This window comes from Amphibalanus amphitrite, unplaced genomic scaffold (genome assembly GCF_019059575.1).
Source record: "Amphibalanus amphitrite isolate SeventyFive unplaced genomic scaffold, NRLGWU_Aamphi_draft 000321F_arrow, whole genome shotgun sequence".
In the NCBI taxonomy this organism is placed as follows: domain Eukaryota; kingdom Metazoa; phylum Arthropoda; class Thecostraca; order Balanomorpha; family Balanidae; genus Amphibalanus; species Amphibalanus amphitrite.
The window spans coordinates 5367-30000 of NW_024881816.1; the positions used below are offsets into that span (position 1 = coordinate 5367).

The window sequence follows — 24634 nt, forward strand, 5'->3', positions numbered from 1 at the left end:
CGTTTGCATTATACATACATCCGTGCATACCCATCTGTGACTGAAGAGAGATGTTCTCGCTAAAAATATACTGTTTTACGCAACCCCTCCTGCGGATGAGTCGACCAGAAGCGCGGCAGTAGGTATACTCGTAAGTTAAGTAGGTTGTGGCAGACGTGTGTCCGAACATAGTGCAGAGCCCCGCTGCCTGGCCTGCTGGCTGGATCAAGCTATCGGGTTAATGCTGCCCTGTTTGCATACTACGGTCCACTTCATGCAAAGTGCATCACCAGCGACTCTATCGCCGTCCGGCTAATGACGGCAGCTATCTATGCCGTTTATCTTAACTGCAGCATAAAAACGTGCGGCCGCCGGAATATAGACAGGGCCTTTGGAACACGACGGTACGGCACGACAGAGGTTCCTTGAAAAGCCGCTCATTTAGCCAGAAAGTGGAACAAAGGAAATCGGAAAGCAAATGACGTGGAACACGAAGCCCCTGACAAACAGCACAAAACTCACGAGCGCTTTGTGAAGAAGAGTCCGGATTTAACAAAAATCAATGGTTGAACCCCACATATATTACATCCTGGCTTGCCTTCATCATCTACGCCTCTCATTCCACAGCACAGCCGTCACCTGCAATACTTATCCAAACATAGCTGTTGTTTGACTTCCAATTGCTCTGGTAATACCGCCTATCGGAGGGGTTCCTGACGACCTAATCAGTGGTGGGTGGTAACACCCCAGAAACATGATCTCAGTGATCCAAACCAATGACCTGACCAATAGCAAACACCATTACGTGTATTTGACCCATCACTACCGCTAACCTGTAGCATCCACGACCTTCAGCCTCAGGTCGCGGGTAATGAAACTATATGGCAGCTTGATATTGTGGTCTCTTCCACAAATAGCCTTCGTTGTGAAATATAAGTGACCTGAGGACCCTTGACCTGACCTCGGCCATCTCACCGCCGGCTACCTGTCGTAACCGTGACCTCCGATCTATGATCCGTGACCTGCCCCCACAACCCATCGTCGTGCCCGTGACCAGTCGTGCCCGTGACCTCCGATCTGTGACCTGTGACCTGACCTCCCCTGGTCACCAGCAGTGATCCACCGCGCCGGTCGGTGACCCACCTGTGGTGTTCCGGATGTAGGATCTGGTCGGTGCGGAAAGTCTCCGTGACGTATTTGTGGAAGTAGGTGGGGAACGGCAGTTCAGAGTCCATGTCGTACACCAGACACCGAGAGTCCGGCTGGTACATGAAGATCACGTGGTAGTCCTGTAACGACATATAGACCGCGGTCAGTTCCATAAGACAGTCAGACGACGATCACGTGGTAGTCCTGTTATGAGAGGCAGGTCACGGTAAATCCCACAGCGCAGTGAAGACACAACAAGTATGTGTCCAAAAATCACACGACTGAGTGTTGTGCGATGCAAAGATGTGTAGGGGTGAAGGCAAATGTATAGGAAGTGTAAATAAGAGAGTGTAAACAAAGTCGGTAGTTTCTGCACGCCAGTACCTATGTGGTAACCACGTGTGTCGCCGGCCGGCACGGGAGTTCCCGGCGCAGACCGATTCGCGCGCCAACTTGTGACGTCGCTACCCCGCCCCGGCGCTGGGGGGCGGCCCAGGACGTGTCTGTTCGTGAACTTTGTCCCATCACGATGCGACCGCGTGCCTGCGGCCTACAGCACCACACCTACCCAACATGTGACGAGCAATATCGGTTACACTTATGAATTCTACATTCCACCCAAAAATGCATTCTCTGATGCCTCTAGCTCCTGCTTTTATTTACAGTATAGGGCTCTGAGCCAGCTCATGCTGCTTAGCCCTGTTCCCCCTGTCAGTCATATCTTTACCTATCGATTCGCAGGTCAAAAACATCGAAATTTGCTCTAACAGCCGCCTCTGTCGACCGTCCCAGTACAAACACGTCTTGGACAATCCACAGCGGCAGGAGGCGTCGTCGGCCGTTTACCGTCGAGTGCCGTACCTCCCCCGGCCCCGCCCTCCCCGGGGGCACAGTGTCCGGCCGGCCGCGCGCGTCCCGCCGGCCCGGCCGGGCTGATTTATTCGCTGCAACTCGCCGCGGCCGGCGCCGACGGGGGCCGTTTGCACAGACACATAAACAGGCTGTGTGCGAACGACGGTGCAACGTCGTAAACGGCGCTGCGGGAACGGCGGTGCACGGCCGTAAACGGGAGCTGCATCGGCCATGGCGCGTCGGCCGCTCGGTCACTGGGACAGCGAACAGACGGCTGGAGGATACCGGCGCGGCCACCGACACCGCACCGCACCTACCCGCTCCAGAACTGACCAGGGACTGGGACTGAGACTCCCACTAGCCCAACCCATGGCCCAACCCAAACCCGGCCAAAAATTCATGCTATATTACTTCGCCCTTTACTCGACATGGATGAGCGAAATGGAGCCAGCCAGCTTGACCCGTCCTTGACCCCGACCAGCGTCCGCCCATGACTGGCCTGACATGCAGTCAAACTGGCTCTGCGTGTCCGCTGCACTCGTCCCTCCTCAAAGAAGCTCTCTGACTTAGCATGCCCCCCCCCCCTCGAACACACACCCAAACGCTGATCTGAATCAAACTGGACGAGTCACTCCACTTTACGTGCCTACGTCGATACTACAGGCTTCCTTGGTTGTATGTCTGGCATTACCCCATAACTCCGAACTCAAAGCTGTACCTACACTAAGACGTAATTTATCACTCAGTTCGCCCATACCTTTCAAACCGTCAGTGAGGCGGACGGCGCACTGAAGTATAGATGGGAGAAGGAGCGTTCAACAATCAATCTTTTGAAAACGTCTAGAAAATGGACCGGCGGCTGTTATTCACGCCACCACAGCGCGGCATCGGGAAGGTATTCGCACCGTCCTCCGCCGGTTTCAGTGGGCGCACTCCACAGAGTACTCCAGACCGTCTGGGACGCGGAAGGCGGAAATTATCTCAGGAGACCGAACAGTTCGCAGATTGACTCGGAATAGGAAAGTCGGTCAGTCGAGGAGTTCGGGGTAATGGTCGTAGAGCACAGAGAGACTGATGTCAGAAAGTTCAAAGCTCTTCCTGTACCTGCGACAATATTCAACCAAAAATGGCGACCTTCAATGGAACTCAGATTTTCCTTAAAGATATTCCATGAGTAATCGATCGCTAAAAGCTCATTCACCAATCACTGTCGCTACAAATTACTGGAAGTGGTTCGTAGGCGTCTTGTTGCACTTATTTCAGCGGACGACACAAATCCCTAGTTTATAGAGCCGAAAGTTTTTTAATCGTTGAGCTCGCATTAAGCGTGTTTGGCAGCGAAGTTGAGCCATAAAGCCATCCTCGGGTGAGCCATTATGTCCACAGCCGATTACGTTGACAGCTGGCACTTACAGCAATGGGCAGGCAGCGCTGGTCGCCGCGAGCGCCCGCCACCCGCGCCCCTATCAGGCCTCTGTCAACAATGTCATGGATGACACTGGTCGATACAGGCGCGGCCGCACCTCCGCCTCTCTCGGTCAACACCCTCCGCCGCCGTCCGGCCCGCCCCAGCGCCGGCCATGGCCGATCGGCCGTCCGGCCGCAGACGGCGGCAAACAGGCAGCCTGATTGCCCCCTCCCCGCTCATCAGCACCGCGGCACTGCCAGCTGGCGACGCCACGCCACGCCGCGGAGCCGCAGTGGCCGACAGGTAGCCGGTGACCCGCGGTGGCCGCTTCCGGGAACCGCCACAGCCGGAGGTCACTCCGCTCCCTCCACTCGCCAACGGCGGCGGCGGCGGCGGCGGGGAGGTGGGCCAGTGCCGCGCACCGAGCCATCGACCCGCCGACGGACGAACGACGCACCGCCGCCGCAGCTGACCCCGCGCCAGCGACCGGACACCGCGGGGCACCGGAGTGGAGTGCAATGGAGGTAAACACCGGCAATGGGTCCCAGGCGGTTCGAGAAAGTACGGAAGGTTCGCACAACTACCGTAAATAAAGTGATACGGCGAATGAAACGCTTCCTATACGGAAGTCAATGGCTCGCAATGGAAAGCAATGAGCAATAAAAATAACGAAATTCACAATGAAAAGCACTCAGCACCAGCAGGTACAAACAAGAAATACTTCGGAGTTCGGACTTGGAGCATTTCGTATGAGAAATACTACAAAGTAGCAAAACAAAGAAAATGTGCCAAGACTTGGCCGAAAATATTACCTGGCGATGATTAGAGAGGGTCTCACTGATCACAAAACCGGGACGATAGGAACAAGGATGGAAAATGAGCAAAATCTTCTCAATTCTCTGCGAATTTTTTATGCTGGCTCAGAACGAAGGCAAAGTCCATGACCGAATTTTGAATAAAACGGACACCATTCGGTGACACTCAGACACTGTCAACCGTGGTAGTGTATAAGCGATAACCACCGGCCCTACTAGACCCTAAAGAACCGAGAACAAGAGCTTGATGAGTCTGTTCTCAGCGGTTCTGGGAAATCAACATAAATAGCATCCCACCAAGATACCAGACATCCGCGAATTTGTAAATCAATGAGGACCGTTTTCTATTCACAAATCCTCATTCCTCTCCGCTTTCCTCCTCCGTTTGCATAATGGATCGTCAGGACGAACGGCCATGACCTACGCAAACGGCCACGACCCTAACTGTGGTGTTCGGTGGCCACAAACACCTACACAGATAACTGTCCCAGATACCTATTAGGAATGTGTATTGCCGTGGCCTAAACAAGGAGGCGAACAGTGGTATGCATACGGTGTTCGGCATGTTCCAAAAAATCACCAAAACCCCCCTCGATTACGACAAAAGGTGACCCGACCCGCGGTGCTGTCGGTGCCGGCGGCGACCTACCCAGGTGGCGACCCGTGATGCCGTCTGTGTAGTCTCGTGACCTCCCATGATGACGACCCGTGGCGACCCGTCCCGTGATGTTATTGTTGTGACCTACCCAGATGACGACGCGGTCCTCTGTGCGTCCGGCGCGCTGCCTCCACAGCGGCACCGTCTGGTTCTGGTTGGAGATGAACACCGCGTAGCAGTAGGGCAGCTCCTGCGGGTACTTGTCCTGCACGTGTTGGCACAGCAGCCATACGTTCTCCTCACTGTGCGGGAAACAGGGAAGGGTGGGGGTCAGAGGTCGCTGTGTGTGTCTGTTACCGACGGTGTGCAGCGTGTTAAATCTAATTGTGTCGTAGTTCATACACATCGGACACCATGGTCTGCCCATGGCACATTTGATTACAAGTATGAAATTACAAAACACCACCATGATTAAATATGCATAAGATGAACCCTTACAGTAGATATCCCAGAGGCCCAGAGACAAGGCTGACAATCATTCATTTGGGGGAGTAAAAACATGCCCAGAGTTTCAATCTGGAAATACAAATACAGTATGGCTGATACTCAAACCAAATTGGTATTATACATTTTTGCAAGCATCCAGAATAGTCAAACCAAATTGGTATTATACATTTTTGCAAGCGTCCAGAATAGTCACAAGCTTGAAGGTTCTGTCATATACCTAATGGCACGGTCACCAAGCTTGAAGCTAACGTTAAGTATGACTTACATTTAGCTTCAAAATAAAATGCTCATCCAATAACTGACATTGAAATGAGGAAGGACATGGGTGCCTAATTGCAATCTTACCAATAGTGTAAGGTGTGTGTGCATTCCTTTGCAGGAGGAAGAATGGCTTTGATCTTCTGGCGCTCCGGACTCTCCATTGCCATTGCTTGAAGTTGAGATGTCTGAAAATCATAAAACAATGTGCATTAGTTAACTAGAGTTACCATCTTCCTGAAACACACAAAAATTCAAGAAAACATTTAATTTAAAAACATGAAAAAACCAAATGTAAATAGAACTCAAACTGTGGTCTCTCTCAACTCAAATTGTGAGTCAGCTTAAGGGTTAAGAATTGAAGACATTTTTTCAAATGATGCTCGGTACGAAAGTCCTTACATTGATCAACAGAAAAAAGATACTCAGGGAATTTTTGAATTCCAGAAACTAAAACTGAACCTGACCCATTCAAACATTCCTCTATTCCAAATTGCGTTTCTCACTCTTGAATACGTTACCTCTGATAGTTCACTCCTCGAATTAGGTAACTGACTATCCTGACTATGAGACACACCAAACACAGGCACAGAACCCGCACAATTCCTCAAAATCAAGCACGAACCCAACACAACCTCCACCACCGCTGTTCGTGTTGTAAATGAGCCCGGAAGACAACATACAGGTGGCAGCACAATCAATGAGAGTGCTGCCATATGAAGTTATTTCTTGAAGGTATTTTTTCCGTAGTTCGCTAAAATGCCTTTCCCACACCAAACGGTTGGGATAGCGGGCCAACCCAACTAAACTTATACCGAGACAGCGATCCTTCAACTAATCCTATCAAGGAATGACCTGTCTCGGTGGCCGCCGAATGTGGTTTTGTTGTCTTCAGCAAGCCACCAAGCAGCTGGAACGGGAGGCCGGCCCGGAGGCTGGGACGGGGAACGGCGAATATTGGGACGGCGGACTGGAATGACGGGCCAACGGGATGAGACATGGGAGCAGCGGGATGGAGCGCGGAGACCGGCGGGCTGGGACACGGACAGGAAGTGACAGAACAGCGGACAGAACGAGGGTAGGGCGCGGTGTGGTCCCCTCTGGGACGAGGGCTGGAACGACTGCCGTTCCCTGTAGCAAGCGAGGTGAACCGCCAACCGTGCATGACAGTAGGCCGGTGGTATCGCATAAGAGATAATCACATTGTTCGGATAAACTCTTGGTGAAACCGATAATCTGTTATTTGCTAGTCACTACCTAAGCAGTGTCTGGGGATTCAACTTATTAAAACTCCCCGGACGGCAAAACAAATGTTACAGTAAAAGGGAAGCAGTGAAACGGAAAAGGTTGTAGGTAACGGAAGAACGCATTGTCGCGCAATGAACGGTTACGCATTTACCTGACGTAATGAGTTAAACAAGACTATCGATTTGGCTAACGTGCTTTGATAGAAGTGTTTCGATAACTTTCAATAGACTTTAATAGATGTTTTGATAAGTGCTTAAACAGACGTTTAAAAAATGTTTGGTACTAGCGCCTAAACAGGCTCAACGCCTAAGCAGGACGTTAAAATATTTTTGATAGTCATTATGGCTAATCAAGCTTTCATTGATGTGACTTCACTCATTATAAATACCTAGGCGTCGAAATAAGCGTTCTAACAAACATTAAACGTTCTAATAACCGTCCTACCAAACGTTTCAATAAACGTTTCAATAAACGTTTCAAGAAACGTTTCAAACTTTCAATAAACGTTTCAATAAACGTTTTAATAAACGTTTTAATAAACGTTCTAATAAATATTGTTATGGACGTCCTCATAAACGTTCTTATAAACGTTCTAAGAAACTTTATAATAGACCTAGTTAATAGGCGGCTCAATAGGTGAATTAATTGACGTTTCTATAGGTTTTTTTTTTAATAGCCAGTTAATGGACGTTAAGTAGACGGTCAAATAGACGGTTCAATAACATGTTCAATAGTCCGTTTAATAGCCTGTTCAATAGAGGTTCAATAGACGGTTCAATATACGGTTCAATAGACGATTTAATAGACTTCACAGCAGACACTTAGGCAGACGTTTAAATAGACGTCTTAATCGACATTTAACTGATATAAGTACCTGTTATTGTTTTACATATTTACTGGGATGATTTCAGATTCCTTTATGCAGAAATTGTGACATAAATGAATATGATGCATGATAGATAAATGACATCAATCCAAGGTAATTAAACGGCACTGAACACTCACAATTCACAACGCACCGCCGCGACACACACCCCGCGCGGGTCAAGGCCGGTCTGCGGCCGTCCCGTCCCGTCCCTGTTCCTCTGGCGGCCCGCGGTCAGTGCCCCCGGGCTAGGGACAGCTCCGACCGCTCCGACCGATCGCTGTAGGTCACCGGCCGGTGACCGCGGGCGGACCCGACCGGCCGACCGGTAGCCATGTCTTGAGGTGGGTACAGTTATCCTCTTCACCCCCCAACCCCCAACCCTTACAAAAAACATACCTTCCTGCTAGACTTGCATCTCTGTCTCAGTGTCTCTCTTTCTTACTCTCTCTTTCTCGCCCTCTCAGGCACCCTCTCCCTCGCTCGCACGGTCCATAAGATCGATGGGGTTATTACTCGGTGTCTTACGTCTGCCATAGGTCTCCAGAAAGAAGAATGATGACATTGCCAGTAAATATCCTCAGTTATTGTCGAATGCCAACCGTGTCATCAGCCGTGGTGCGACTCCGTATGCCTACTTCTGTTTGTTCCGTTTCGATTTGCTCGGTTTCAGAAGCCTACTCGCTCGCATCAATAAATACGAGATGCCGTGTGTTCTATCATCGATTGCTTTCTTATAGCGAGGCCATCACCGTCCGCATGCTCATTAGGAAAGATTATCATCTGGTGCGCTTGTAGGTGCTTCTCTGATTAGATTCATCACTGCTTCAGTGATTTTCGTTGGTTGCTATTTATAGTTTACCTGGATAACTTCGAGCATCAGTAGCTTGATTTCCAGAACTTATTTCATCGGTCATATTCTTTCGATGCTCATCAAAACCATTTTCTGTTGTTTTTGTTTGCTCCGTGCAACGCAGTCACCGATTGCAACTGGGCCGCTGGCAATCGAGGTCATCCGGCGCGGCTCACCGCTGACGGCCGTGTCTTTTTGTCCGTCACACCGAGACCTACTTTTCCTCGGGCCCGGTCCGACTGCAACCAGACCTGACCTGTCAGTAGATGAACATACTGCGCCGCCGCCGCCGCGCGCCGTCAGCTGCGCCGTTTTTGTCTGTGCGCCGCGTCGGCCGTGTTTTGTGCCCGGTCGCGTTTTTGTCGTGGCGTCAATAAAAACATGTCGACGCACCGGCCGCTCGCGCGCCGCCGCCGCCGCCGCCGCCTCTGGCGACGACGGTCCGTCCACCTGATGAGAGCGGTCAGTGACCACGGCGCATCGACAGGGCCCGTCCCCTCATCGGCGAACGCCGCATACTCGCATAGGTATCGAGAGGTGGCGCAGAGATGAACGGCAGAAGGAGCTGACCTCGGCCCGATATCAACGTCCACACTGCCCCTCAAGTGGCCTCAAGCGTGGAAACTTCTTTACCGCAACCGAAGAAAAAGTGAGAATGGTGTTCATGTTTACAGGTGTTGACGATGCATTCAGTAACAACCGAGAAACGGTATACAATAAGCCCGGATTTCGAACTGTTAGCGTTATCATTTGAGGACATGCTCGTTAGCAACAGGCCCGTGTTTATTAACTACTTGCACGTTTATTCATCAGATTATATTTATGTCGCTTGTGGTCTGTTGGTAAATAAATGAAACTTATACACTTTGTTGGTTCCTTCCGCTCGTCTGCCAGTCTCACAGTTGGTTACTATTCTATAGGCCAAGTATACTTAATGCAAAGGAATAGAGGGTCAGTGAAATTAATATAGCGCATTGAGGTTGTAAACCTTGGCTCATGTCCATAGTATGATGTAACGTCCTTTCCAGAACGCTTGTGTGGTGCCTTAGCGCCAAGCATCGTAAACAGGATAACGACCAAACTACCATTTCGCACAATCACCCCGGTCTTTACCGCACTTCCGTAAGCAAACAATTTAGCGTCACTAATGAATTTTGTAGTGTTTTGTGTTGTCATCTGTTTAAAATGCTTGTTTTCTTTGTTCATGTATCTTCGGCAAGTGCCAGGTATGTGTGGCATTCGGTCAGATACAATCGAAATAGAACGAATTAAATAACTGCGGCAGATCATCCCTATAGCTGAGCCGTCCTTAAAATCCCTTAAAACCATAGCGAAGTTTTCACGTGTATTTACGATGCATCTTCAAAGTAAACACAAAACCACCATCAACACAGTCTTTATAAATCGAGTCATCAACAACTGACCACGCAAAAATAATATCCCATCTTCTATTTCATGTAGTTCATTTGCTTCTATCACAACATGGTAACTACATATTAGCCACGTTTACACTCTTGGGTGACTCAATCGGTTAACATACTCGCATTCTGTCAGGAAGATCAAAACAAGCATCTCTTATGCTCGAGGACATCACTCACACAACTCTCACACAATATTAATCGCAGCTTTGGCATGGGGACCGAGCACTTATAAGTACTGATATTATCCGGACCTGCGATCGGACCGAACACCCGCTCCGATAGGTCGTCAATCGAGGCACCTGAAGGGGGGGGGCGCAAACCCCGCGTTCGTTGAGCACTAAGTCACATGAAAGCCCATCTACTTACTCTGTCCGTTCAAATAACGATTACCGCGGAACAGACAGCCTTGCCAACGCGAAACTGGCTCACTACTCGGAACAGATGGCGCTGCTGGCCGGCCAAACGTTCCTATAGGTGTCGCCCCCTTCACCACGACGGCCTTTCAGAGGCCATCGAGGCCGGTCTCAAGGCTACTGCCGACATTAGACTAGCTGATAGTGGGTCAGACAAAGGTTACAAGCACTAACAGCACGACACTGGCAGGAAGAACTGACACCTCACTGATGAACAGCGCCAAACCCGGAGATAAATAACAAGGGACGGACGTCTATCATGGCCACAATAGTCTCACACGATAAGTAAGCTCGGGTTATCGTGCACAACTTACAATACGATTAATTAAGTCACATTCCTGTCTTGGGCGACCAAAAAGCTCACCATTGGTAACTTGCAGAGCACACACCGCCGGACTGACGGTTTCCCGGCGCCGTTTGTACTCACTCGTACCATCACAGACCAAACGGGAGTCACCAGTACCACACCACCTCGCCCCGGCCGGCTCACACGGGCGCCCGCGGCGCGCCCGTGCTCTTCTCAAAAACCGTCCGCTTGTCGCGCACGATCCCCTCGGAGACGGGGACGCGCGGCAGCGGCCTGGCCCTCTGTCCTGCGGCCGGCGCGGGGTCCTCGGCGCTGCTGTCGAAGAGGCGCCGGCAGTCGGCCACCAGCCGGTCGGGCACCAGGGCGCGCTCGGCACGCTGCAGCCGCAGCCGGGCCCGCTCCAGGCTCAGCCGATCGGCGGTCCGCTGCCGGCAGCCCAAACTCAGCCGCAGCGTCCGGCCGCTGGCGCCGCTGCGCTCGAAGTAGGCCAGGATGCGGCGGAAGTCGGTGGCGGAGCGCTCGCTGGAGCGCTCCGGGCGGCCCTCGGAGTCGCAGCCCAGACTGCTGACGTCGTCCGAGGAGCCCGTGTACACGGAGGAGGCCAGCGTGGCCAGCGAGGCGTCGTCGTGGCTACAGGCCGACCGCAGCGAGGCCGGAGACAGGTCGGACACTGACGCCCGCTCGCCCTCGCCGACGCTGCTGTAGAAGCCCGACTCGCAGGAGGCCAGTCGGCGCAGCGCCGGCGCCTCGGTGAGGGTGAGGGCGGGCGGCGGCCGGTCGCAGTCGGCCCGGCGGCCGCACACCGGACTGGCCGGCAGGCTGTGGCAGCCGACGCGGGGCGCCAGGACCGGCTCCGGGGCCGCCGCCGCGCCACCGGGCCACGCCAGCTCCAGACACGAGCTGTAGATGTCGGCGCAGACGGGCGGCGGCGCGCGGCGGCTCTGCCGGTAACGCTGCAGCGTGGCGAACGGACTGGTGGTGTCGCCGGGCCGGTAGGCGGGGTCGCGTGCCGCCATCTTCCGGGCGACGGCCAGCGGACCGGTGGCCGGCCGGCGCCGCAGGGTCTCCTGGCGCCGCCACGGCCGCCGGTGGAGGCGCGCCTTGTCACTCGGAGAGCAGGCCTCGCTCAGCAGCTGGTGAGCCAGCCGGTCCTCCCGCGAGCAGCGCCAGTCTGCGGAGACAGCAGCGCCACCAGCCGTCAGCGGGGACACGGGGAACTAGTGGTTCATGGACCCGTGGCACATGAGGGTGGTGCAAAACGACACTTATGGCGTGGTGAGCTAGTGGGTTCAGGGGTAATAAAGCAATAGTGGGTTGCTCAATGCTCAAGATCACGATAGCACACGAGGCTTGATATTCTTCGAGCTGCGGTTACAAAAGCAACAACAAAGAAGACTGCACCGTCAGGTAATGCCGAAAATCATTGTAAATATTTCTGGCCAGAAATTAACGCTACCCATTCGGGGATTGGCCAACGTTTGTTGTTCCGTGATGCGTGATATGCTCGTTCAAAATCGCATAAAAAGACAAGGAGAAAGAACCAGCACCTTAATGAGCTTATCGATGAGCGATAGGTATAAGAAACGATAGGTCAGCGTTTTCTGAGTGTCACAGTGATCATCAGAGTGCAAAAACACGACCCAGGGTCGTCTCACGTATCGTCCCACTCGTTAGATAACCGTGAGTGAGCGCTCTGAGCATCGAACAAACACTTCGCGGAGCATGACACCGAGATCTGCAGGATCATTCAGCATTTACCGACTACTCCGACTCCGAGATCCAACAATGTCAGCACACAGTACTGCAGAAAATCCCAACTCAAACTCTCGTAGTGCCTAATCCTCTCTACGATAGGTGACAGTGTGAAACCATTTGAGAACGTACGGGTAGTGGGTGCGGCTGCGGGGATGGGCCGGCGTGCTGCGTCCGCCTGGGGTCTCAGTATCGCCAGTAGCACCTCCAGCCTCCGCACCAGCTCGGCAAAGGACGGCCGGCTGCTGGCGGCGTGCTGTGGACAGAGAGGGGCAGACACAGTCAGCAGACGGCGGACACACCACACGGACACAGGGGGTCGCGCCGCACAGCTGCGTCACAGTGGGTCAGGGAATTACACAGGTGTACAGAGACAGGTCCAGACGAGGCGATCGTGGGGGCACGCAGAACGGACAAAGGGAATGTAGGTGAGGCATGGCGAGGAACCGAAAGACATGCTTCGTTATCTACAAGTAAAACCATTATTGGATTTAATTGCTGTCCTTCGTGACTTCCTTGGCACACCCATTCAATAAAACGTGATCCATAACAATCATAAGTGCAATGAGGAAACTGGACCACTTTTCTTGCTGGATCCATAAATAAGACTGTAAAATCGCCATAATACTGACCAATCACGAAATCATTACCAATACCCCCCAATCATAACTGATTTTGTCACGATCACTATCTATGCGTGACTTAGCATGACGCTATGATGCATGTCATAAAACCCGGGGACCGTCCCACATTGCTCTGTAACACGAGCCTACCCCACCCCGCTGATCGGTCAGTCACCTCCCCCCCCCCCCGTGTAGCCGACACCCCGCCTGCGCCTGACTATCGCGCGTTGGTCTGTACCTATCACACCAGTGACGTCTACTTCCCGGAGGGCCCCCGGCCGCCGCCCCGGCCGGCTTGTTTGCCTTGGACCAGCATCAACCCGCTGCACAGCCGCGATCCGCCTTCCTATCACCGCGATTCCCGCTTATTTTCCTCACAGACCAAACAGTGTGAGCCGCTCGCTGGCAGAGGCGCCAGGCGGGGGCGCCGGGCGGGGCGCCGGGCGGGGGCGCCGAGCTGGGGCGCCGGGCTGGGGCGCCGGGTTGGGGCGCCGGGCTGGGGCGCCAGCGGGCGCCGAAAGACGCCTGGCAAGGCAACAACAAGCCCTCCCTCTGACTAACACACTGAGACGAGAGGGGTGAGTCACTGGGCCTGAGACGACTAATCCAGCCATCCAGATAGTGCTCTGGCTGATATAAACTACTCGCTGAGTGCAGCAGACTATCTGAAACTTCATTGTCGAAGAGAGATGAGAGATGCAAGGCTGTTGACTAGTTACAACGGTCACGAGCTGTCACTTGAACGGGAGAGCGTGGGCCTTGTGTTCAGGCAGAGAAACTGCGCCGTATTTTTTTATCTGAAGTGGGCACCATAGAGACACTGGGCGGTATTTGTCATAAGAACATTATTGCCATGCTCAGGGCACGCCGTATTATCTTCACTGAGGCTTATGAGGACAAGGCTAGGCACCAGCTTTATCGGATATAAATAGAAGCGAAGGGCATTAGGTGCAGATGCTGTGGCGTCCAATAAATAATGAAATCCTTCACATTGTCATCCACTGAGACATACAGACACAAACAGGCGGGCGGACAGACAGACCGACATACAACTACAAACATACAAAGGCAGATAGATTGCACAATGAGCATAGACAGGTTGACAGACGGACAGGCGTAGCAGACAGCTCGCACGCCGATCGACAAACGTACAGAGACTGGCATACTGCACATCGCCCTACACTGACTCGCCAGATACGAAACAGCACACCAGCCTCTACGGATCATACAACAGGTGAATATGCTGGCAGGCGCACATACAGAGACAGAAAGAATACACACATATTTCTCCCGCTGACCAGACAGCGCATAAATATTATGCTTGCAGGCACAGCGAGGCACGCCGATTGGACAGGACATAACCTTTCAGTGACTAGCCAGACACAGACACATTGCATCTCCCTCCACTGACCAGGCAGATACAGACAGCTCGTATACCCCTCCACTGACCAGGCAGACACAGACAACTGTTCACATCAGACATCAGAGTACATGTGTCTCCACTGACCAGGCAGCAGGTAAAGGCGAGCAGCAGCAGCTCCAGGTCGCAGTCGGGTGGACACAGAGACGCGAACGCCACGTAGTCGACCCCGAACGAGGGTGTGCGCAGCAGGACGTCCGGGTCGGCCGAGACGCGTCCCACCATCTCCAGCAGGATGACGCCGAAGCTGAACACGTCCGCTCGCTGGTCGTACGGCAGGTTGGAGATACACTCGGGCGCCATCCACCAGAACGAGCCAACCGTGCTGAGACGGCTCGGTACGCTGTGGGGTGGTCAGAAGGGAGTGAGATTAGATGCCGTGCCCAGACGGCTCGGTACGCTGCGGAAAGAGTAGAGGGTAGTCAGAATGAGGGCCATACTCGTACCACATAGATACCAGGCAGACGGTTCGATAAACTGTGGGGGGAGAGGACGGCTGGACAGAAAGGAAGCCAGTCTCGGGGCGCTGTGAGGGAGAGGAGAGCAGGGGCCGAGACAGGCTGGTCAGGGAACGAACAAAACTCGGCGCTGGTTTCACTGACTCTATACTCTAAGGGAGGGAGGAGGGCGGCCCGAAGAGAGCGGACCAAACTCGGCTCCGGGTTCGCCGGCTCGATGGTACGCTGCGTGACGGGTGAGATATGCGCTGATGAAATGCGCCCGATATGTTAGGTGTCATGGCCGGTACAATTTATGAGGAGCTAGATTATCGTGAACTCCGCCGATAGGAGTCATTTGGAGCGCAACATATGTGTTTTAATTAAATTGGCCGCCGCTATACTCAGCCCTATTTTCATTTCACAACCAGAACTGGATGTAATTCGCTCAGAAAACTGCTCACAGCTGGTGAACTACCGGCACTTTACATATGGCTCGGTCCGTATTCAAAACCACGCCTGTTGGCGGCGGGTCTGATTAAGATTATGCTCTAACTATGCTGTGCTGTGGGACGGCGGGGCTCCCTTACCGTGGGTCGGGGATGCGCGCGGCCAAGCCAAAGTCGCCCACCACGGCAGTCAGCGTCAGGTCGTCGTTCCGCCGTACCAGCACGTTCTGAAACAAGGCGAGACGGGTACCCGGTCACGGCCGAAGAACAATTAGCCAACCATTCAAAGACCAACATGAAAGTAGTTGTACACACTGGTAAGACTTAGAAGCACTCAGGACAAATGAAAAGGAGGAGTGGGTGGGAATGACCAACTTTTCACGGACTGTAAACAGCGCACGTCCTGAATAGAGTGAACACGGTCTTCCAGTCACAACTGTTGGGACCGTGTGACGATGGCAGGTAGACATAGTGGGTCGGCCGGTGGGACTGTATGGTTCGTTACTGGGTGGGAACTTCTGGATTAACATGTGGTGGGACAATGTGGGAGGACTGATGGGACAGCGAGATGGCCAACGGGACAGTCCGGGACGGCTGATGGGACAGTATCTGACGGCTGATGGGACGATAAGCGGCCAGCGCTGCGGGCGGTGGGCGCGGCGCCGGATCAGTGCTAATGCCGGTCATCCAGGCTAACTGCGGGCGCCAGCGCACTCCGTTCCGACCGGGCGCGCCGGTCGGTGTACGGAGGCGACGTTTATGGCTGGACAGCCGTGTAATCCGACCGAAGTGGCCGCACCTCGTGATTAGAACAGGACCGAACCGGATACTGGCCGAGCCGGCCGGTCAGGCGGAGCGAATATGCAGGCGGCATGCCTAAAATAATTGTGACCTAAATTCAGAACCATCAACGAGATCGTAAATAACAGCTGTGTCAAAATTTACTTAACATCAGCGGAATCCGTATACCGCTGGCTATTTTGAGCGGCCCGAGAGCTATTTTGGCGCCAGCCGTCGGCGCCATTTTCGTTCGCCGGCTGTCGGTCGGCGTTCACCGATCCATCACACCCTTCATAGCACCTAGCCCGCCCCAGTCTCCGTCTATGTCTCCTCTCTCCATCCGCCAGGCCATCCTCACCGCGGGCTGCGCCGCTGCTCGTCTCCGTCACGGAGCAGTGCGACAATAACGGCACGCGCCCAGCGCCGCATTGGCCGCATCAGACACAATGGGCGCCGCACGCGAGCCTCCTCCTTTCGAGTGGCACGGTCAGAGCGAGGTGAGCGACCGGCGCCCGCTCTCATTGTCCGCCGCATTGGGCAACACCCACGCACGTGCACTGACGCGGCCGGCCGATAGATAGTGGCGCAGGCTAGGACGCGAAGTGCGATACCCAGGACATTATCCTCATGACGACGGCGACATGGTACGTTGACTGGACGCATATCACAGAAAGGACGATAGCCAAGACGTTGGAATGTGTTTTGCAGTTATTCATCCTTGCTCTTCCACAGCTGTCGTATTCTGGACACCAGCTAACGCAGAATGGTGAAACCCATATCAGCATTCTCCAATCATCTCCCCATCTGTCGGTGAGAAAGCTAACGCCTCTCTCCATATTACTTCCATCCCTTATCCCGCCATCTTCCATTGATCGGGGCAATCTCCGCCGTCGTAATCCTCCTCAGGCCTCACACCACCTCAGCGCAGTCAGCATTCCGCGTCAGCAGCTCAGCTCAGCCTCAGCGCTGACCAGCGCCCTCCCCCCGCCCGGTCTCCGGGAGCTCCTCCAGTTCTGAGACCGGCGCGGAGGCGGAGGAGGCGGCGGCGCTGCCAACGCCAGCTCACACTCAGCACCCGGCCAACGGCGTACCCAGCCGGGCGCTCCGCCAACCCGCCGCCCCCGAGCGTCGCGGTCGGCGGACCACACGACGTGACTCCCGGAGACGTAACGTGACGCGACGACCTCTGACGTCACGCGGCGGAAGTAACGGGACGTACACGTCACAGACGGGTCCGGAGCTCCCTCTGTGGCAGCTCGACGTCCCGACTATGGGTACCTATTATAGGTAGTTTACCCACAGCTCATGTTAGTTTTGAACCGGGGATCGTAAGCAATAATTAATAAGCGTCAGGAACAAAGTCGAACAAATATCCGTCTTGATGCAGTATGTGTCGAATGATGCCATGTAAAATTAGAATTAAGTTACCACGTCCTAGCCAATTTCATACCTTCGGCGTAATCAATCGTCAAAAAATCGTCAAGCAGAGTTATTCTAGAACAATTTCGGCAAACGGGGCAAACCGATGGCTTCGGAGTTCGGACGATTTCTAACGAACATTCATATCACAGTTGGGATGGAACTGGGCCGATATTGCCCGAGTCTGGCACCACTAATCTCGACCTTCCCGATTGGCGAGGCCGCCTTATCGGCCCATCGACCGGTCACAGAGCACCGAAGATAGCACCATCTCGGCGCCGACACAGCGGGCCGGCGTTACATTATCGTCACCAGGGCACCTAACGGGCGAGGGACAAAGTGGTCCGCCATTAAAAACGACACCATTTCTCAACGAGGGGTGCGTTCACTTTCACATTTTGAACCAGTCGCTGATTGGGTCTATTTTTACATTGCTTTCATGAGGGCGACCGAACTGAGCAGCCCAATGGTGTCGGCATTGAACGAATGCCGCTAAATTACGAAATAGGTTTGACCTGCGCTGGCGACATGTCATGAATTCCAAACTGTTCTATGTATAACGGACCGTGTGCACTGAACCGTTCGATATCGCCGGTAAACCCCGAGGAGAAACCAGAAACCGTGGGGAGGGCCGGGGATGGCGCCGGTTGCGTCACAGCCCTGTGTATTTGTGAGGTCGCCGCGACGACCGAGAGCTCCGACAGATGTCAGCCGACGACGGGGTAAGGGTCAGAGGTGGTGACTCGACAGTCAGGTAACGCTAGGTCGCCATGTCAGGTTCCACGCTCCTCGTGCCAGGGAGGTGTCAGGGCTCCTTCCGTTCAGGTGATGTGATCTTTCTCGGATGTCTGTACTCGGTTGGCAGGGCGATACGTCAGGTTTTGCGCCGCTTGTCAAATCGGTAGCTGGAATCCTACCTACATTTGTCACCTTGTCAAGTTCTACCAGGATGTCAGGTCATACCTTCCTGATAAGCCGCCTACTAAGCCCTTCCCTTGTTGATAAAGGCGCCTGCTAAGCACCCATTCCTTACTTGGCAGAGAGGTCTCTAACCCCCATCCTGCTGTTAAGGTCTCCACTCCTTACCTTGCTGGTGAGGTCTCGGTGGAAGACCTGCTGGCTGTGAAGGTAGCTGAGCGCCTGCGCCATGTCCAGGCCCAGCCGGGTGCGCGCGCACCACGTCAGTGGCTCCGGCGACTGCACTAGCTGCTCCAGACTGCCGCCGTTAATGTACTGGAAAGGCAGATACGACAACGGGTTAGCCGGCGAGAATGTCACCGTAATGGGGCGCACATTAGACACGCCAGACAGAGCGAGAGTTACACAATACACAGAAACAAACGGCACACCGAGTCACATGTAACACACTCAGAAAAGTTATAATAAAGAGTGAGTGGTTTGTAGCCGCCCTGTTCCAGCAAGTTGAACGGAAATGAAAGACCATAAGAGTTAAGACCAGTTGTCATCTGCAGAAAGACAGACTGATCATCTAGGTATCCAACCGCGCACAGTGCGAATCTCCCCTGTCATCCAGTCCCAATGGAAATCAATGCCGCAGCTGCCGATAGCGCTGCAGAAAGCCTAGACGCGCCGGTATCTTAGCCACCACCGGGTGGAGGAGCCGCTCCCAACTCCGCGGTCACACACCTGACGGAGCGACAGAGACCCGACGGTACACGAAATGAAACTCCTCCGGCGCGGCCAGACGCACGATGCCTTGAGTGCGAGGGAGAGAGTGTGATAAAGAAACGGCAGAATGTTTTGGCTCGAGTGGCTGAGGCTGGTTTCGCTGGGTATTTCCCATTCGGTATGTTCGGTGAATAAAAGAGTAGCCTTGACTTGCTTGAATCGATTGTCATGCAGTGAAAAGCCGCATCGAATCAATCATGACTGAGTGCGCCTTAGAGCACGGACCTGAATGGAGCTTTATGTTCAGAAGCCAAACGGAAGGCCCTCACTTCAAAGGCAGGTTCCTTATGTGGATAACAACTGGCCCATATTTGCTGAGAAGAAAGACATCTACAATACAGAGACCCTTTCAAAAGTATATCCACATCCCGGCGCCATCGGTTTTGGTCGAAAAGACCACATCCTTCTCCAGATATGAAACCGTCTGCCATGAGCTCGCAGTCCGGCTGGCCGGTGGCATGCGTCCAGCCGCTGTCCACACTCAGTCTACATTCCACAGGCCTTCTGTCCCTCCGACTGCCCACAGGCGTCTGTCCGGAGGCCTTCTGTTCCTCCGTCCACACTCCAAAGCAGTCTGTCCGTGGGCGCTGTCGCAGCTGGCGGCGAAAGCTGCGCCAGCCCAGCCCAGCAGCGCGGCCGTCCGTCGTCCGTCCGTGGCGGGCCACGATTTCCGCGAGACCGTGCCGGCCGCCGTGCACGCTCCGCTGCAGAAGTGCCCGCAGCCAGCCGAGGGGAGCCGAGAGAAAAGTAAAAGGAGCGGTGGCCCGATCGCCCCCATCAGCCGCCCTCGCAGGGGCTCCGGCCCGCTGCCCATAAAGAGCTCCGGCCCGCCGCCCCGTCGTAAGCACAACGTCTGACAAGTGCAGACAGCTCGGATGAAATGAAACACCGAGAGGGTAGCCTGAGCGGGGGAATGCCCGCACCCGGATCAGGAGGCTCCGATGAGATGGTGTCCGCCTATCTCCACCGGGCTACTTTGGTTACACAGACGCTTGCTCGGTACCGGTGGTCGGCCCGAAACTGGTCGGTGATTTCGGCGCACGCAGTCAGGCGGCAGAAAGGCCAGGACAATGCTCTGTGTTCATGATTGCGGCACATGCCCAGAATACATAGACTTCCTTCCACTTCCTGGCCGCCGCAAGACGTTAAGTGACAGTAATGGTGATTTATTTGTACGACCTCGTCCGCACCGCTGCTGGCGCGTCCAGGAGAGACGGCGCGGCGGCTGCCTTGGCGGCGTCCTCCGGCGGAACAGGCGCGCCGCGTTCGTCTCCGGTCTGGCACGGCTCGCCACAGACGCCGCAGCGGGCCCACTTTCATTCGGCTGATGACGCGCCGTCCATCTGTTGTCCCCCGCCGGCTCGCTTTTTGTCGCGCACGGTGGGCGGCCAGCAGCGCAGCTGAATGTGGTGGGCGCGGCCGGCTGACGCGTCATATCTAGCTCATAACTTGCTCGAGATGACTGAGGCAGTTACATCCATCTGCTGCACAGCTCGTAATTCAACTGAACGCCAGTCGGCCGCTTGTGCAGTATGCACCCGAGTCGTCAGCGGTAACTCGTCACATGTCGCCGGCTGACGCCCCGCCAATCTGCGACCTCTCATGCCGAAACGGCACGTCGCCGCGACTCCGGCCGGGTAGACGTCATAAACCAGCCGCGCCGCCGCCGGTCTCATTGAATTCTCCATTTCCGTGCGGCCCGGGAGAGTCGGGCAGACTCGGAGAGTGGGTCGCGCTCCTGGCGGACATCGTTCCGGCGTGGGGCGGCTCCCAGGAGAGCGCCGACCCGCGGCTGGGAACTGGAGCGGCCCGCCGCGCCGCCACCAATCGACTCCGTCACGGACACAGACGAAACGCGGCCGTTATCCGGAAAACAGGCAGCTTCCCAGCGCACACCGTCCCAGGAGATCTCTTCTCGTCGATCGTTTTACAACCGGAACCGACTCTTCAGACTCTCCGTGTTCCTCTAAACCAGTGGTCGGCAGGCCCTCCGGGGTCGTGCCCCCTTTTCGGGCGCCAGGTAGGGCCATTACCCCCACCCTACCAGACACCATTGCATACACAACCGAGCTCACTGAAATGTCATCATACCTTTCCGTGATTCTTTGGGTATTTCGGGTATTATTATGGAAAAACGTCGGATCACGACACAGTTTTACCCTCGAGCCGATCATTTTTTTTTTATCTGCCACAAAGCATGTCATACATTGACAGAAATAACTGTTGACTTGTTAGGCAGTTGTTTCTTGAGATCATGGAAGTTCATAAAATTTCAATTCTAGAAGGTATATACAGCGGGTGCTGATCTACTACACAATTGTCATTGACCCTTTGAAAGTCTTAAGTCACCAAATGGCCAAGGAAGTTAACCGTCACCCGTATTGGTGTTTTGCCAGCCGCTAATTTATGGGGGGGGGGGGGGGGGGATAAATTCGTTGGACCCCTATTTGTCGTTCGGCCCCTGATCAAGCATGAGCTTCGCGGAAAAAACGAGCGTGTTGCCCGTGACGAGAGAAAGCTGATGCTACGCGATTTTAAGGTCCTAGGTCATTGATAGACCTTCCAGGTCGGCTCAATGACCCAAAAAGTCGGAAAATCGAGACCTGTCAGAACTTCGTAAAGTGAGGATAGTTGTGGAGTTTGTCGGGGTACCGATCACGAATTTTATCTAAGTTTTGATTACAGATGTCTTCGTGCATTTAGGCCAGGTCGGGTCAGGTCAGGTCAACCGATAGGCGTCCTGTCGGGTATTTATAGTAGGCATCAACAACCACTGACAGCTTCGTAACATGTTACGAAGGCACCAAAATTACTTGGTATATGTTCAAATGGTTGCGAAATTCTAGCTACAATGTATAAAATTGATAAACCTGTACTGAAAATGTCATCGCGATCGGCCGCTTTTTGCGCGAGTTATTCGCGAAAACCCGAGGAAAGGGGGTCCCCTATAAGTGCGAAGGTTATAATTGGGTAGCAGCGTCTTCCTATCGTCACGGGTAGCACGCTCATTTTTCTACCGCAAAGCTCCAGTTCAGATTTCAGAGGCCGAGAGGCTGGGGCCCGACCGGCCCCTCCCCGTTTACGTTAGCTGTTATGAAAACGCCAATAGAGGGGCGACGGTTAGCGTTCGATCTTTGAACCCTGAGACCAAACAGGCGTGATGTCTGTCCCATCAAGGGAGACATTAATTATAAGATAAGGCTTTCTCAGAGGCCCCCATTACCCCCCGCCGAGGGGCTCCATTACCCCCAAAGGGGGCATGCCCCACCATTTGCCGACCCCTGCTCTAAACTGTAGCACAGAAAACTCTCCCTGCATTCCTCCCCACTGTTTGTAGCACAGAGGAGCGAACGCGGGTTCAACCCCGCCCAGCCTTTGATAGCACTCTCACTCACGCGCCGCGCCCGCCCAGTAACGACAGGTCCCCTGAGGCGCTGACCCAGAGGTGACCCGAGGCGTGACCCGGTGGTGACCCCGTCTGGTGACCTCGGCAATAAACCGACATTGGCTACCGAGACCGGATGTGAAACGGCCTTCCGATGTGGTTTCCATAGCGTTCAGCGCACGACGTGGGCGGCCGGGCGGTACCACCAAACATTCTCTTCTCTCCATCCTGTCTCGATTGAATTTCCACGCCTATACGAATTCACTGTCCCCCCTCCCGTTCGTTGCCCCTCATGAGATTCCCACAGTTCACCCTATCCTCCCCTCTAACCCGTCCCTTCCGGCCAGGACCGCCCCAGGTCACCACGGGAGCGGCTGTCCGCGCCCGAGCGCTCGCGTGACGCGTCAGAGCGCCGCTGAATAATCCACTGATTGGTGACAGGAAGACGGAGCGCGGCCAGCCGGCCGGACGCAGAGCGGCGCTCGGCTGACTCACACTCACGCACACATAGCTGTGAGGAGATCCGGGCAGAACGGGAAGTGATGACCACGTCGCAGGTCCGGATCAGCGCTTACTTACTATGATTGACGTGGAGTCGGACAATGACGACGACAGAAAAACCACGAAACCGACGTAGTAGAGTAGGCAAAGTTCGCAACTATTGTGGTCGTGTAAACACGTAATCGGCAGTAGTTTTCGCGCCTGCAAATTATATCATTCCAACATCAGTGGAAAACGAGGACAGCGATGATTAACAATTGTTCTACTGCGAAACGTGGATTAATAATGTTTGATAACAGTATAAAAGAAACAAAGACAACAGGTGTGCACTATACAGAAGGCAACACATGTGCGGAAGACGGCGAAAGGTCTCTGGTAAAACCGAACTCGGGCGTCGGAACGGAAGGAACAATAGCGGACGGGCCCGGCGATATTGCCAGTGGCCGAGTGCGGCGAAAGTGGTGCCGCGGCGAGTGCGGCGCACACGTCACGAGAGGACAATAGCCGGCGGCCGGCACGCACGGCACGCCGCGGCGAAACCGGCGCAGATTGAGCACCGGCGACGTGCAGTGACGCGAGCGTGACGTCACATGACGCGAGTCGGAGCGAGGGAAGTCCGAGGCAAAACAGAAAATCACTTCAGCTTCCACAACACTAGCCGAGATTTCAAACCAGCGCTGGGTCTCATAAGAACACGTTCGATGCTCATCCATAAATCAAGCGGCGCCGTTGTGTGGCCTTGGTTGCTGACGACATCATCAGGGATCAAAATGCTGGAGCGCGGACTCAGCTTACTGCTTAGCTTTCCAGCTCACATTCTTGCCGACAATCACCTGTCGTTTCTCGGTCTTCAGACTTGCATCGAGTCGGCGAACGTGACTGAAATACCTTACCCTGCTTTCCTCCGAACCCAAGAACTCACGAAGCACGCTCGTCTCTAAGCAGTTCACCCGACACAAACACGGAGAAAAGAAACATACTGCAATGAGGGCAGCGACGGCAGGCGCCGAAATCCGGGCCGATCTGTATCAGTTCGGCGCAGCACGCTCCACCCATGCTCCGTGCAGTGATCACCCATTGTTCGGCGGGCCGTTCAGAGGACGGGCTCGGTCACAGGGAGCCGCCGAGCGTGTCCCTGCGCCTTCCCGTCGTATGTCACGGGGAGCGGCCCACAATCAGCCGCGCCGGATGTCAGCGGCGCTCAGCAGACCGGCATGTGATATGTCAGGTGACGCCGCGCCGCCTATCTGCCGTGTTATCTACACGTGTCCGGGCGCGGAGCCGGGGAGTGCACGGCTTTACGATCCTCTGCTGACGACAGGAACGAGGAAAAACGGGGCCGATGTGAATAATTACAGCGCAGGCTCAGCTCGGAATGATCGTGTGGAGCAGGGCCGGGCGCCTCCCGGCCCGGAATCGGTCCATATTTCACGACTTTATTCACTACTTCATTAACACCGGATTTCTACCGGCTGGAAAGAACCAGTTCACCGACAAACAATTATA

The 24634-nt window shown here is 54.3% G+C and overlaps 2 protein-coding genes across 2 annotated transcripts in view; both read right to left on the reverse strand.

Annotated features, from left to right (window-relative positions):
• Nucleotides 1–1075: 1075 nt before the first annotated feature.
• On the reverse strand, nt 1076–6210 carry LOC122388409 (protein N-terminal glutamine amidohydrolase-like; the record flags this gene model as incomplete). Its single annotated transcript, XM_043379466.1, has 4 exons — nt 6192–6210; nt 5654–5754; nt 4950–5103; nt 1076–1268 (listed from the first exon to the last, which is right to left on the reverse strand). Coding segments are annotated over exons 2-4 (430 nt in total), but the record flags the coding sequence as incomplete, so codon positions are not given.
• Nucleotides 6211–9864: 3654 nt separating this feature from the next.
• Nucleotides 9865–24634, reverse strand: part of LOC122388411 (dual specificity testis-specific protein kinase 2-like) — a 43560-nt gene continuing 28790 nt past the window's right edge. The window contains exons 4-8 of the mRNA XM_043379467.1: nt 18640–18786; nt 15496–15581; nt 14556–14811; nt 12558–12681; nt 9865–11844 (exon numbers count right to left, since the gene is read on the reverse strand). Coding sequence (XP_043235402.1) covers nt 10853–11844; nt 12558–12681; nt 14556–14811; nt 15496–15581; nt 18640–18786 — 1605 coding nt within the window. The 3' untranslated portion in view covers nt 9865–10852. The remainder of the gene's footprint in view (nt 11845–12557; nt 12682–14555; nt 14812–15495; nt 15582–18639; nt 18787–24634) is intronic.